General features: G+C 40.0%; 1 protein-coding gene across 2 annotated transcripts in view; it reads left to right on the top strand.

Moving 5' to 3' along the window:
* The first annotated feature begins 667 nt into the window (after nt 1–667).
* Nucleotides 668–15539, top strand: part of ciita (class II, major histocompatibility complex, transactivator) — a 28999-nt gene continuing 14127 nt past the window's right edge. Inside the window, exons 1-11 of one of the 2 annotated variants that reach the window (XM_080446904.1) lie at nt 668–733; nt 4212–4259; nt 4913–4975; nt 5999–6061; nt 6331–6384; nt 7038–7109; nt 11485–11547; nt 11701–11766; nt 12371–12577; nt 12753–12803; nt 14894–15007. In XM_080446904.1, coding sequence (XP_080303030.1) covers nt 6019–6061; nt 6331–6384; nt 7038–7109; nt 11485–11547; nt 11701–11766; nt 12371–12577; nt 12753–12803; nt 14894–15007 — 670 coding nt within the window. In that variant the 5' untranslated portion in view covers nt 668–733; nt 4212–4259; nt 4913–4975; nt 5999–6018. Of the gene's footprint in view, nt 734–1502; nt 1913–4211; nt 4260–4912; nt 4976–5998; nt 6062–6330; nt 6385–7037; nt 7110–11484; nt 11548–11700; nt 11767–12370; nt 12578–12752; nt 12804–14893; nt 15008–15539 lie in introns of those variants that run through there. The other variant, XM_080446903.1, reaches the window with a different exon arrangement.

Raw genomic sequence — 15539 nt, 5'->3', positions numbered from 1 at the left:
GGGAAATCCATTTTAGTTGACCATGTATTGTAAACTGTACTTCTATGTGCTTTCTTTCTGCAAACTTCTAATTAAAGTATTCAATCAATCAAGAGTCTCTTGCCACATTGTACCATTTCCACAAGGCCAATAGTTTGCTGAGTAACTTTACCAGAGATTGTTCTTGTCTATGATAGATAGGCCTATATGTTAGTTATTGCACTAATAATATTGTAAGGTTTTATTCTGTATTCTAATACAAAACATATTATGTTTTGTATTAGAATGCAGAATAAAATATCACTTTCATTTCCGGAGGGGAACTGCAAAATGCCTCCTCTGTCTCCTGTTTAATCAGAAGTAGGTTGTTCTCTCTTCCTCCCTGAGGAATCAAATCATTTTCTCTTCTATTTTCGTTTTAAACTTACTGCAGCTTTCCTTCCTCCCCCGTCTGTCTCCCGCTCTTACTCACTTTCATCCTCACCAACAGTACACAGATAAAAAGGGTGTGTGTGTGTGTGTGTGTGTGTGTGTGTATGTGTGTGTGTGTGTGTGTGTGTGTGTGTGTGTGTGTGTGTGTGTGTGTGTGTGTGTGTGTGTGTGTGTGTGTGTGTGTGTGTGACAGAGAGAAAAGCTTGCCATAGCTTGTCCCATGTGAGCAAAGTGCCACTGCTATCGTGCCATGATAGGAATGTGTCTGTGTGCCTGTGGTTGTTGGTGTGGTATGGTCTTTTATGATGACTGGTGCTGACAGGTATGTGAAGCAGAGAGAGAGAGAGAGAGAGAGAGCGAGAGAGAGAGAGAGAGAGAGAGAGAGAGAGAGAGAGAGAGAGAGAGAGAGAGAGAGAGAGAGAGAGAGAGACTTTTACACAATGAAAGCTTCATTTCTTTCTATTCTTATTTCACTGCAGATTTTTATCCTGTCACACTTGGTGTTTGTGCACCTTGTTGATATTTGAGAAGTTCCGTGTTGAAATAACCTTGGACTGAAAATACCAGCTACTGTAGTTTATCATAATAAACTCTGATATGGTTGCTTCCTGGTGCACAGTAAAATTACCCAGTGTTAATTTATCAATGTCTACAGATGTAACCTGGACCCAAAAGGGTCCATTTGGTTACATTAATTGTGCACTCTCTCACTACTAATGATTTTACAGTGTAGGTGTTAAATAACAACAACACTGTTGTATTTGGTAAATCATTCTGTTGGAGTAGCCTAGATCAGTGGTTGTCAACCAGTGGTCCGGGGACCACCAGTGGTCCTTGGGGGGTACCAGGGGGTCCCCAGCAAAATTAGTTAACATAGCCATCACAATCATTTTAACCACTTAGCTTAGATTTCTTTGGCTATTCAAAAATAGCAGATCTACAAGCTCATAAGTGCTGCACTATGAGCTTGTAGATCTGCAAAAAAATTTTTAAATCTTCAAAATTGGTGCATATCTTTGAATATATGTATTTTTTAAAGCGAATATTTTTAACTCAAATCTTTGCATCTGGGGGTCCCTGGCCCAACATTTTCAGATGGGGGTCCGCGGCCAAATGTATATCAATTTAGGCGTCCATGGCATGAAAAAGGTTGAAAACCACTGGCCTAGATAACAGGGGCATCTTTGATCTTCAGTAGTCCCTTCATTCACCTTGGGATATTTCCCACACATTGAGGTGAAGTGGTGGTATCACAATATCACATCAATCTAACCCGATGTGGCGTCTATTATTGAATATGAGCTTATTCAAGAACGAAAGTAAAAGCGTCGTTCCAGAGCCTATACAAGCTAAAGCGCACAGCATGGAGCGCCAGTATATTGTGCCTCTGCGCAGCACTGCGCTCCTTGACGCACAGGAACTATATGGCTGCAGCATCTGATAGGACCAGACAGCATCCATAGGATGATTATGGAGACGTTGCAGGATGAAACTCCGACAGGTAACTTCACCGCACTGAGTCTGTAGGCTACGTCTCTGCCAGAGTTTAATAGGCTAGCCTTTTTCTAGCCATGGACCACGACGGTCATCTGTCGAGCGTCATGGATGAACTTCAACCTGGTGTTTGCATTTCTCCAATTACGGCCCGTACATCTACATTAAGGTTCACATTTCAAATATAAAGTGCTTACCCTATGGCCACAGATGTTACGATTCTGTTCGGACCTGAAGAAGTACCCATATATTTCTTGTATTGTTCAATAAAAAGCATTGTAATCCGATAGGTGGTTATTTTTTCATAGAGTTATAATGTATCAAAGTGCAGTACACCTCCCAACCGATAGGATTGCGTAGTTGAAATCGTGAGGAAATACGGAGAAAATGGCCACCAATTGGATTACAATGCTTTTTATTGAACAATACAGAATATACGGGTACTTCTGAGGAACCGTACAGAATTTTAACATCTGTGGCCATGGCATAAGCACTTTATGTTTGAAATATGAAGTAGACCTAGATGTACGTGCCGTAATAGAAAGGGTGCAAACACTAAGTTGAAGTTCATCCATGTTTCAGGGCTGGCCTATTTCATGCCAATGGCCGCGCCTATGCGCACCTGCAGATTCACAATTAAATATAATTGTCTCCTTTTGCGTGTTTTAGCGAATAAGGTTATACGTTTTTTTGTACTAGGTTGATTGAATTTCATTGATTTGCTAACGAAGAACGTTATTTAACGTTATTTAAACTGAGGGGAAAGTTCTCAAGTTATGTTTGAGGATTTCTGGGGGACTTCCAGCCAGGGAGAGATCAACAGATTGGCTCTCTGCCGAATGTCTTTAAAGGCTTTAAAACAGTTGTTTTACGGACAACACATTTTTTTCTTTCAATAGTTTTTAATAGGCTGCTTCTTTTCTAAAACTTCACCCATTGTCATGGGCGCTTGATTATAGCCTAATGTATAGCCTTTTTTGTATAATGTAGGCTAGTAAGGCTACTACATTATACAAACATTACATGTACCCTACTTCTTCGCACGACAACAATGGACGCACTGATGGACGCATAGAAAAATAGAGAGAATTTGGCAATTTAAAAGTGTTGAAAATGTAAATGATATCCTTATATGCTGTATACTTGCAGCCAGTGGTGTAAAGTAACTAAGTACATTTACTCAAGTACTGTACTTAAGTACAATTTTGAGGTAATTTGACTTTACTGGATGTGTGTGTGTGTGTGTGTGTGTGTGTGTGTGTGTGTGTGTGTGTGTGTGTGTGTGGGGGTGTGTGTGTGTGTGTGTGTGTGTGTGTGTGTGTGTGTATATATATATATATATATATATATATATATATATATATATATATATATATATATATATATATATATATATACATATATATACATATATATATATATATATATATATATATATATATATATATATATATATATATATATATATATATATATATATATATATATATATATATATATATATATATAGTCAGACTAGTCAGACTATATATGGGCTATTAGGTTTGTTTATGGTTATGTCTGAGTCATAGCAGGTGGCCGTGGTCCTGCCTATATATGGGCTATTCGGTTTGTTTATGGTTATGTCTGAGTCAGAGTGACGTGGCCGTGGTCCGCCGGCCAGCCCCCCCATTAGCCAATTTTAATATAGGACGGACCCATGAATTAAAACTGAGATTATTACTGTGATATTATATATACATTTTTGTAGAAATCATGCATTTGGTGAAGTTATGCCCTTCACCACAGCAAGAGCAAAGAAGTTCTTGTACTTAATTTGTAGGTTTGTTTCCGTATTTATTTTAGATTTAAAATTTAGCTCAATTAAACAACAATCAAATAACACACCCAACACATAATGCTGTTTTGACTACTAGCAACATTGTGGCTGTTAACAATGCAATGAGGAAATGAGAAAAGTGTGCCCTTCTTCAATGTGAAAAACAGGTTTATCAAAGAGAGTTTAACAACAGAAACGGATGGGTATTAACAAGCATTAAAAAACATTAAAAGCAGGCAAAATGCCCTTCTAATTTTTCTTGTTAACATATAGCTTAATGTCGTCCATTATGACATGTCCAAAATAGGGACACCATGTTTAAAGTGGTTAATGATCAGTGTTTACACCTTTATATGCTAATTTGTGTGTGTGTGTGTGTGTGTGTGTGTGTGTGTGTGTGTGTGTGTGTGTGTGTGTGTGTGTGTGTGTGTGTGTGTGTGTGTGTGTGTGTGTGTGTGTGTGTGTGTGTGTGTGTGTACATCATTAGGTACCAGGATACAGGGCTCGGAGTTGGAGTGTGGCGGCTATTGGCTGAGTAAAGTATTTTTTATATATTATATATACATTATTTGTATTGCTGTCCATTTTGACTCACTCAAAATGTAGCTTTTTCATAGTTGTGTTTCAAAATCCCTATGCTGACAGTGGAAGGGACCATAGCTGTTGGATCCTACTGCTTCATGAACACCAAGGCCGATACTCGATCAGTCAATAAAGTTGAGCATTAATAAATAAGATTGAGCAGGTCAGGGTGATCAGGATCATTTGGCGGAATCCCCTTTCACACTCTGCCATGCTTCATGGAATGACTTTAGTGCAATTTATTAATTTGATTTGACAGCTAACATGAATGAAATAGCCAAATCTACATAATATTTTCCTCTTGGTAGACCTTATTCATCACGCGGGGAAATTCAGTTTCACTTCACCCAGCTGATGGCTGCTCAGATGCTTTGGGGGGGCACCAGCTTTCCAAACCATGAATTAGGCCTAATTAAGTCCTTTTGTGAATGCAACAACAGTGATAGTCCCTCACTATGTATAAGGTTGAGTTCTTATCTCTCTGTGAACAACCAAATTATGTTTATTTTTCCCATTACTTCATCATCTTCATCTCCCGAAAGTCTTTATCTTCATCATCTATCTAATCTTGCTTATTATTTATTTTATTATTATTTATTTTTTTAGATTTGCTTCGTCCGGATGTGGAAGATGCAGATGATTATGAGAATTTTGATGCCCTCCTCAAAGGTACACATTTGAATGCTTTATTTGAAGCCACCAAATGTATTATTCATTATAAGATTCAAATATTATACATTAAGGACTTACAGGATACAAAGAGCATCTTCTCCTCCACACACCCATGGCTGCCTAGCTGTTACAGCAGAGATTCAGCAGAATATTGCAGATGATGTTCAGCCTTTTTCTTTGAAAGGACAAGCTGCAAATAACAAATATATGAACATGTACAAATGCCAAACTTAAAGTCTACAGACATAACCACGGCCTGATACTTACTCAGCTTGTCTAAGGAGGCTTGTTCCATTTATAGTTCAAATGAGCAACCTACTGTATCTCAACGATCAGTTATTTCTGCTCTGAATTTGCAAATACATTAATTCATGTGGAAGTCACACTATCAACTGAAATGTCTTTTATTTTGATCTGCCTGTATCCCCATCCAAAGGCAAAGGTTGACTTTTATGATCAGCTAAAAGCAATGTTTAATTTCTGTGATTTCAACAAGAACATTTTATTTAGCGCTTTTATCCAAAGTGCTTTACATAGATTGTGCATTACATTCACCCATACATTCATGGCGGAGGAAACCATGCAAGGCATCTGCTCATCGGGAGCAATTAGGGGTTTAGCGTCTTGCTCAACCTCACGGTTGCCATACGGTTGCCATCTGGCTGCTCTACCGGCCACTCTACCCCTGAGCCACTGCCACCCCAGAATCACTGCTCAATCCAAAACTAGAATAGACCTGCCTTTCGCAAATAAAATAGAGAGGGTTACCAAAACGTACGATTTTCGGACTGGTCTATCAGATCACATATTTTCTTTTCTCTAGAAAACTTACAAAGCAGTCTCTCGGTAAACCTATAGGCCCCAAATTGGTATTAACATAATACCAAAAAACAAACAACAATGGTTGGTAAACAACAACAACAACAACAACAACCAGTTATAGCAACCAGGAATTTGACCATGTCTAACAGCATATAGGCTTTTAGATAGAATATTTATTAATTGTCTTTTTGTCTCTAGGCACATTGGTTCTACCGGGTATGGGAGAAGAAGATGATTCAATCATTGAAGGTCTACTCAAAGGTATCCCCCAACAACACGCACGCACGCACGCACTTGTGCACGCACGCACACACACACACACACACACACACACACACACACACACGCACACGCACACGCGCGCACACACACACACACACACACACACACGCACACGCACACGCACACGCACACACACACACACACACACACACACACACACACACACACACACACACACACACACACACACACACACACACACACACACAGTGTCACCCTTGGATTGATCCCCCACATCTGTCTTTCAGATCCAGATACCTGTTGGGAGTGGGACAAGCTGGGCTGTGAGGAAGACAGCATCAGTAAGGACTGGCTTCTATGTTTATTATTGGTTGATTATGTTTATTATGTATTAGCTGTAGCAGTGACACATATATAGAGAGAAAGTAACAACAGGAAATAGATAAACAATAGAGAACTTTTTTCTTTTATATATTTCAACGGTTAGTTGCAGGGACCCTCATCAGACCACAACTGAAACATTGTGACAGAGAAACGGGGGTTCCCTAAAGACTAGATTCAAGGAAATCTTAGCATTTACTGGTATGGTATCTAGATATTGATAATCACAGTTACAGCAAAGAGCTACAAGGAATTTCAGTATAGTGTAACCCCACACTGTAAAATGATCATTGAAGTGTTCAAATGGAACCATTTGGAGTTACCACTGGATAGATTGCCAAATTACACTGTATAACAGAGATGAAACACAGGATTTGTTTTCCTTCACCTTTCTTTGCTTTTCAATTCCAATGACGATCCAGTAATAAACAACCAAGTGAGCCAAAGGATTAAAAATACTTCAATGTGATTTAAGCCTATCCTTGGCTTATAGGAGTGGCATAATGTGTCTTTTGTTTCTGTCCAAATAGGTTGAGAATGGTAAGCGTAGACAGGTTGGTCTACCCCGCCTCACACTCCTCACTGACTCTCACTTCCTCTTTCGTGCCCGCAGATAAAGCTGCCATACCAATAGCCATGGAAAAGCAGACACTCAGAAGGTCTGAAAGGATAAAGAGGCCAAGAGGTAGATAAACACAAGTTAACTAACCGGCTCACTTTAAAGCTGCAATGCATACGTTTCATGTCCTACCCGAGATTGTAACCCCTGCAGGGAGACCAAACTTCTACCGCTGTTCTTCCCAGACAGAAGCCATGCTTGACCAGGGGAGATATTGACCGTAGTACTACTTGTCGAACCAGATAGATATCCTATCCGACACCAGGGTCTGAATTTCTCAGAGTATAGGGAGGCCACCTCCAGCCACTGCAGATGTACCAGTTGTATTTATTAAGGCGACAACGTTTCGAAACGTTGTCGCCTTAATAAAAACTTTTCTTGGAGTTACAGATCAGTGTGCGGACTTCCCTTCTTCTCCATTGTACGTATTTTTGTCCAGCAATTTTTGGAGATGTGCGCGCTTCCCTCTTGGACCCCATTTCATGTACTAGTTGTATTAACATATTCTACTATACAGATACCAGCTCAGTGGCCTTGTGGTTAGAGTGTCCAACCTGAGACTGGGAGGTCGGGATTCGATCCCCGGCCCAAGTCATACCAAAGTTTATATAAATGGGACTCAATGCCTCCCTGCTTGGCACTCAGCATCAAGGGTTGGTTTGGGGGTGAGTCCCTGCGAGTACATGTCCAGGGGGTGTACTTGTACATCAAGCTACCTCACGCTACAGGAGATAGGCTCCTGTACTATGGGCCACGTGACTCGGCAAGGCTTACTTACCATATCACAGATTGGTAACGTTTGTTTTCATTAAAACAAGGATCGCAGCTTATGGATAAACTCATAATCCCTTTCAGTCTTGTTTTGTTTACATTGAAATGACATGGTTACAGCCTGGACACACACAAGTGTACTGTATATTTAAAACCAACCTTTCAATTAAATTAATGCTCCACTACAGTATGTCGATAGATGCAGAAACTTGATGAATGATTACAATTGAGGCAACTGAGAAAATGACACACTTCCCCAGGGTTGTCAGTCACAGTGGCTAAAGAGGCCCATATAATGATATTTACAGTACAGTGTAAACATCCTAACCACATGAGACATATCGTCCCTGTTCTAGGGAGAACATTTATCAAAAATAGCCGATCTACAAAGCTCACATCTGGCACAAAATGCATCGCATGCGACGCAATGTGAGCTTGATTAGCTCTTTTATATATATATATATATATGTATATATATATTCACACACACACACACACACACACACACACACACACACACACACACACACACACACACACACACACACACACACTATATATATATATATATATATATATATATATATATATATATATATATATATATATATATATATATATATATATATATATATATATATATATATATATATATATATATTATATGCAATTCCATGACCTTTCTAGTATATGGACTTCCTAAGTATATGGCACGGTTCATGTCAGATTTACACTACACTGTCTTTAACCAGCAGAACAGATGATCAAAATGAATGAATGAGATAAAAGGTCAGTCTAGGGATAAAAGCCCAGACCTGGACCATTGTCTGCATAGTGTTGCGCTGACCTGTGATCTGTTTTCTCATAAAGAGTAATGATAAGGTTGTAGATCAGCAGTCCTACTCTGACACTTGATAAATAAGCCCCCTGAATTTATTGTTTCAAAGGATCCTTATTTGTTCATGTTCTGTTTGCATAAAGGAGTGGCAGGGTGTACAGGACGCTACTGTCACCTTGCGTGATCTTTTATTCAAAATCATGCAAAGCTGTTTGTAGATTTCTCATCAACTTTCAACACCATTCAACCCCCCCTGTTTGTGGATGAACTCTGTAAACAACTTTGGTGTTGACTCTAGTTGTGTTGATTGGATCCTCTCCAATAGACACACATGTAGAGTAAGGTTTGCCATGTGAAGGAGGTGATGTGTTAAGAAGCACAACAGTTTGCATTTATATAACACTTTTCTCAAAAGCGCAATAATGTACACTCACACGCACATTCACACAGCTCATTGGGAGTAATTAGGGGTTCAGTCATTGTCTTGCTCAAGGACACTTTGGCACTATCCCAGAGGGAGCCGGGAATTGAATGGGAACCTTTCGATACCCATATATATACAGTATATATGTATATATGTATTTATGTATAAATGTATATACACACGCACGCACGCACGCACGCACGCACGCACGCACGCACGCACGCACGCACGCACGCACGCACGCACGCACGCACGCACGCACGCACGCACGCACACACACACGCACGCACGCAAATGCCCGGTGGGCCGCTGGGCCAGTGGACCACTGGGCAAAAAAATAATAAAAAAATTAGGATTATAACGGTCATTTTCGGGTCGCGCGGCCCAATTATTAGTTACGTTAATGTGTGGGCTGGGATGCTTTCCAGCAGGGGCCTCAGTGCGGCTGCAGAGTTCATGTGCAGGGCTGGGCTGAAGCAGTGAAACCCCCCCCCCGTTGACAAAACGGCCCGGGGGGTGGTGGGCCGGTTCGGACCAAAATGCCAGGGCTGAATTTTGGTCCCAGTCCGGCCCTGACTTCTGTACATGACACTTTGCTGTTTGATTCATAAATACCCAGAATTCACTGTGCGAAGGCTTGGCTCTTGAGGAGTTATTGAGGCAGTGAACCCTAATGGCAGAGGGGAGAATCACTGTCGTTTTTTTTTATGTCCACGACTACATCACCGGTTGATTTTCTGCTTCTGCTTTGGTGATACATTGATTACATGTATTGATTATTACTCTTATAACACTTATTACCTACCAGTAAAGACAGTGGAGTATTACATTTAATAGATCCATGTGATGCAATTGTAAAGTATGTTTTGATCTGACATCAAGTTTCTCATGAAAACACATCATAATAGTAGTTTCAGTAGCAACATGTCAAGCCAGAAGTCCTTAACTGTAGAGACACACTTGCAATTCAGTCAATATTTTAATAACAGACATCAGCAAAGCTCTGGACGCTTGTTCAGCTTTATCAGTGTAATTTGACTCTGATGGAGACACAGTAGTGTCAAAATGCTAGCCTTTGTCAGAACAGGCTAGCAGGCTAGACATCTAACAGCTTATTTATAAATTATAAAATAATAATTATAAATGACACATTTATGTTGTAATATACATTTTCTCTTTTTTTCACTTTCATCTGTTCCTGTGTTTCACTCTTAAGGTCCTTACACACCATGAGCGTTTATTTTGCGCGATTAAAGGTAGTGTAAGTGATATCATTAAAACTTTTTGAAAACGTTGAAGCTCTTCTGATAGTAATCCTTGATATAGAGTGTTTGTTCAGTAACAGGGCTCTCCCTGTCCCTTCATCTCTTTCATAAACAGAAAATACATTCTCAGGTGGTTTTCCAATTTCAGCCAATCAGAAGAGAGTGTCCATTTATCAGCTTCAATTTTATAAGTTCAAGTTTGAGATTTGTCTGCTCATTTCTTTGTGTCATCACTTCCAGTGTTTATCTTCTTGTATGAGTTCTCTCTGTGATTGGATAATATTGGTAATCTGACCTGAAAATGCAGCAGAGAAATAGAGACCCCTGTTGCTGAACAAACACTCTAGCAATGATTGTTATCAGAATATAGAGATATTTAACACTTCAATTTAACAAAAGAAAATTACTTACTTTAATTCACATGAATTTAAATTGCTGTTTGTGAAATGAGTGCATCCACACAGAACGGGAATATAATAAGGCGATAAAGTGGCGTAATTATCAGGTATCAGCAAATAAAATCGTCAACCTGTATGAATGAGGCATCACCAAATGAATCATCTACGACCCATTTTCAAATCATTTATTCGTAATGCTCCCGGTGTGAAAAGACCTTTATTGCTATGGAGGTTGATTTTTCATGTATTCGCTATATTTTTTGCTATATTTTTTGCTATATTTTTTGCTATATTTTTTGTATCATTTTAATTTATCGAAGTATTCATTGCAACCACCATCATATCCAGTAATTGTAACCAGTATTCCATATAGTAAGTATATCTGTACTTTATGGTTGCATGTGCCCCTGAGCAGCCAGGATTTTCATCGACGTTATTGTTACTGTAGTCATGTAATTTCTCTAGAAGAACCAGTTTTTATATTCCCATTTCACAATCCCATATCTAGACTCTGAACTAATGAGTGCAGCATTCATGGGTTAGATTATGCAGTGTCAAGTTTCAGGATAGGATACCCAACAAGGTGTGTCTTTGGCTGTGAGCTGAATCATTGTCCAACCAGTGCATATTTTAACTATGTCCACTGCCTCGAGTATGAAAAATAGACCCACCTTTTGACTTTCAGAGTTAAATGAACACTGTGATTAATTACTGTTGTTTCATTTTTGTTTGTCTGTATGTCCAGGTGGCAAATCAGAACACTATGTTTTCCAGAGAGTTTGCAGAGCCAAACGCAGCAGAGGAACAGGTGAACTTACTCTGTCATTTCCGTTTCAGTGAACCATGTTCATATAAATGTAAGGTTTATGTAGAAAGGTGATACACCGTGCAAATAAAGTTTATTATTAAGATTTATGTTAATGAAGGCTAAGATTACATTAATATGTGTCTATCCATCCAGGGGTCAGATCAGAACAGTGTGCTGCCCAGAGAACTCTTTGCAGAGCAAAACGCCACAGAGGAACAGGTGAGCTTACTCTATCATTTCAGGCTTCAATGTGTCATGTTAAACCCAAATAAGGTTTGTGTAAATATAAGGATTATGTAGGAAGGCACTACACAAATAAAGTTTCATATCATGATTTAGGTTAATGAAGGCCAAGATTACTCAGGCAATGTGTGTGGGATTTAAATGTCTGTGATTTCTCCAAAGAGATGTGAAAAACGTATCACATAGCTCAGGTCAAATGGGTTCTCTTGTCTGTCCTGATCGGTTCCCTTTTGCTGCGGTCACAGAAACAGGAAGTTGGCTTTTCAAGTCTCTTTACATCAAACCATAACATTAACTCTCTCCTCTGCTTCCCTTTACAAGGGAAGATGGCAAATTGACTTTTTTTTTTTTTAATTTAGTGTATACTATGTTTGTTGTGTCCCAAAACAACACTAAAGCCTTGAACTCCAAATACATAATTTGTTAAAAGGCGTTTTGGAGGTTATGTGGTACTGTACAGTATGTTTCCAGTAACAGCTGTTATACACTTGTGTAAAGTCCTTGGTCATCAAACAAAATGGTTTGATCTTTAAATTGACAAAGAGTGAAGAGTTTCGTTTTTTGATCTGGTTGTTTGCAGGCAGTGATAAAGGATCAGAACTGAGTCCTGTTGAGGTCCAGGTCCCTAATACACCTCCGCCAAGTATTGTACAACTCCATCCTTCTCTCCAGTCTTCTATCCATCACCACATCCAGGTTATCACCCTCCCAGAGGAGTATCAGTTTGTACTATCTCCTCATCCAGTCTTTAGCCTGCCACTATCCTCCACATCAAGATACATACTGGGTGAGTTAGTGTGTGTGTGTGTGTGTGTGTGTGTGTGTGTGTGTGTGCGTGTGCGTGTGCGTGTGCGTGTGCGTGCGTGTGTGTGTGTGTGTGTGTGTGTGTGTGTGTGTGTGTGTGTGTGTGTGTGTGTGTGTGTATAACATCTACATACGCTAAGTATATGTTTCTCTTACAGTGCCTGCTCCCTCACCATCCTGTGGAGCCCAGGTTCCTCCATTGTCCCCAGGTGAGAAAGAGACTTGGAGAAACAACACTTCAACTTTTTTCAACCGTATCTCCAAATATCAGTCCTCAGTCTGTCTGCTCACTCTGGCCATGATTTATAAATCTAATATACAAACCAGTGCAGATCCATACACATGAATCATCTCACAACAGTGCTCAAGTGTGATTTACGTGTCAAATCCTGCTAATCGGGGGGGCTGAAAACGGTCGTCATTTAAATATCTGTCCCTATCCCAGGCGGCCTCTCTACCCATTCAGCTATGAACGCCCCTAATATAGTGCCAAAACATTCCAGGAAGAGACACTGCTGTGGTTTCCATTAGCTTGAAATACCCACAGATGATGTCATCGACAGGTACATTTTCTAACTCTCCACTGCCTGTCTCTGACATAGAGCGAGAAAACAGAAATGGTGTGGAGATAAAGTTGTACAAAATTGAAGTGTTCCTATAATTAAGCATTGCGTTATAGCTCATGCAAAACATGGGAGTCTATACCAGCTGCAATCAGAATTCTGCTGATTGAATAAGTGTTTCCAATCGCTGCTTCTCATTGCTGCTACTGTGCTACACGCTGCTGCTGCTGCTGCTGCTGCTGCAACTACTGCTACAATATTGCCTCCACCACCCAAGCCTCTACCTTTCTTGTGCAGAGTCTTGCATGGCTCAAAGGATATACTGAACTGTTATGTCTGCATGATAAATTAAACTGAAATCAATGTATTGCTTAATCTCACTCTTGGGGTATTTTGCATAGCATGCCCTGATTTTGCTTAGCATGTTGCTTGGTTAAAATTAGGGAACATCTTAAGTACGGAGCCATAAACGGCAAGTATAACTATATTCCATTTGTTGAAATAAATGGTTAAATCTATTTATGAGGTGAGATCATAGACTGTATAAAAAGAATGGACAGCCTTACGCCCCTAGACTCTACAGACCGCAAATGAAGCCGATTGTTGAGCAATTTCAAATCCGCCATCTTTCAATATCGCGTCATATCGCGTCATATCCTGCAGAATGACACCAGACCATTATTGGTTGGGTAGCTTGTCAATCAAAAGCGGGGGCGGGGAATGAATGCTATTGATTGTGTAGCTTGTCAATCAAATCATCCCGCCCCTCCTAGAGCATAACCTACTTTATCGTCATTTTTTGAATAAATGAGACCATAGTTTACCAAAACGCATATCATGATGATTGAAAGGAGACTTTAATCTAGCGACTGGAAGCGTATAGTATTTTGACAATTCTTATTAAGGTAAGAAAATCTAGTCTAAAGTTTGTCAAAAACCCATCCGCTTGCGTTATAATAAATTATTTCTGACACCAGCAGGGGTAAAACTCTTACATATTGGAGTCAATGTAAAAATCTCAAGCTGGCCCCTTGGGTGAGATCCTGTTCCTGACTGAAAGTGTTCTATGGACTATGGGCAATCCCCCCAGCTGTTATTTCTTCCATTCCCTCTGGCTTTTCTCTCCTATGTCTGGGGCACATTCTATGTTTTTGGTTTGGCAACACACATTTCTTTAGCCTCATAGCATAATTGCCCCACTACCACTCTCTGTTCCTCTCACTGATGCTTTTCTCACCATTCCATCTAACCTTTGCACCCTTGGTGATAGAGTTTCACTGTTGCTGCTTCCTCAGTGGAGAACGCTTTGCCCCCTCTGTCTGAGGACAACTGTTAGCAACTAACTTCTGATCATCTAATCTGTTTTGTGATTATTTTATTGGCCATACTTTATTGCATTATCTTTGTACACTTATATTCTATTGTTATTATCTATCTATTGCTTAAAATCATGAATGCAGCTTCTGATCTACCCCAAATTGTAATCACACATTGAAGGCATCTGAACAACACAGAGCTAAAAGTATTTTACTTACAAATATGAATTGACATCGAAACTGCGCTTTCACTTCTGCCTAGGGGGTGCCGCAAATGTGTCTGTCTGTCCTTCACATATCTTGAGAACTGTTTATCTGTTTATGGTGCATTGCTAAGCACCCAAGGAAGTGTACTATCAAGTGTAAAGTCGATCTGAAGATAATAATTAATAATAATGTATCTGTATCTTGTGTTTGTAGTGGACGGTGCTGTAGCTCCAGCCCTGTTGGTCTCCTCTCCACAAGGCTCTCTGTCAGACACCACCAGCAAAGCCCTGTCTCCCAACTCAACCCTCCCTGTCTCTCCCAGTAGTGGTGAGTATACTTCTACCTGACTCATTCCTTTTCCCCAGTATAGTTAAGTAACACATCCCAACGTCTTCATTTATTGCCTGCTTCTTCAGTATCTTTTTACTGTATAGCAAGAAGCGTCTTTTTAGAAAGCCAGAGACAATATCGCTCCTATGCCACTCCATCCCGCGAACAGATAATCTACTGTCTACTTCATGCACGTGCACACATAGACATGAAAGGGGGCTTGAGCCCCTGCCCTTTTACCCATTGGTAAAAAAGTGCCCTCTCCAGACTGATTTTTTTTCTTCTTCTTTTAAACCAAAAAAGACATTCAACTGCCCCTAGCGGCATAACGGTAAGGTTGACAGAGATGGCAGTGGATGTGTTGGATGCAGCTCAAAGTGAACTTTCCTCAGGTATCTAGTTCGTCGCTGTCCGACCTTCCTAGCCCGTGTTATTAAAGAAAAACGGACGACAATGGCCAAACTCAATCGAAAATCGGCGATCGAAAATTGGCAAAAGTGGCCGTTTTCAAGATGTTTGGGCCATTATC

Source organism: Gymnoscopelus braueri (genome assembly GCF_963280865.1).
Source record: "Gymnoscopelus braueri genome assembly, chromosome: 13".
Classification (NCBI taxonomy): domain Eukaryota; kingdom Metazoa; phylum Chordata; class Actinopteri; order Myctophiformes; family Myctophidae; genus Gymnoscopelus; species Gymnoscopelus braueri.
Note: the sequence above shows the minus strand (reverse complement) of the source record. Positions and strands in the feature narration are given on the sequence as shown.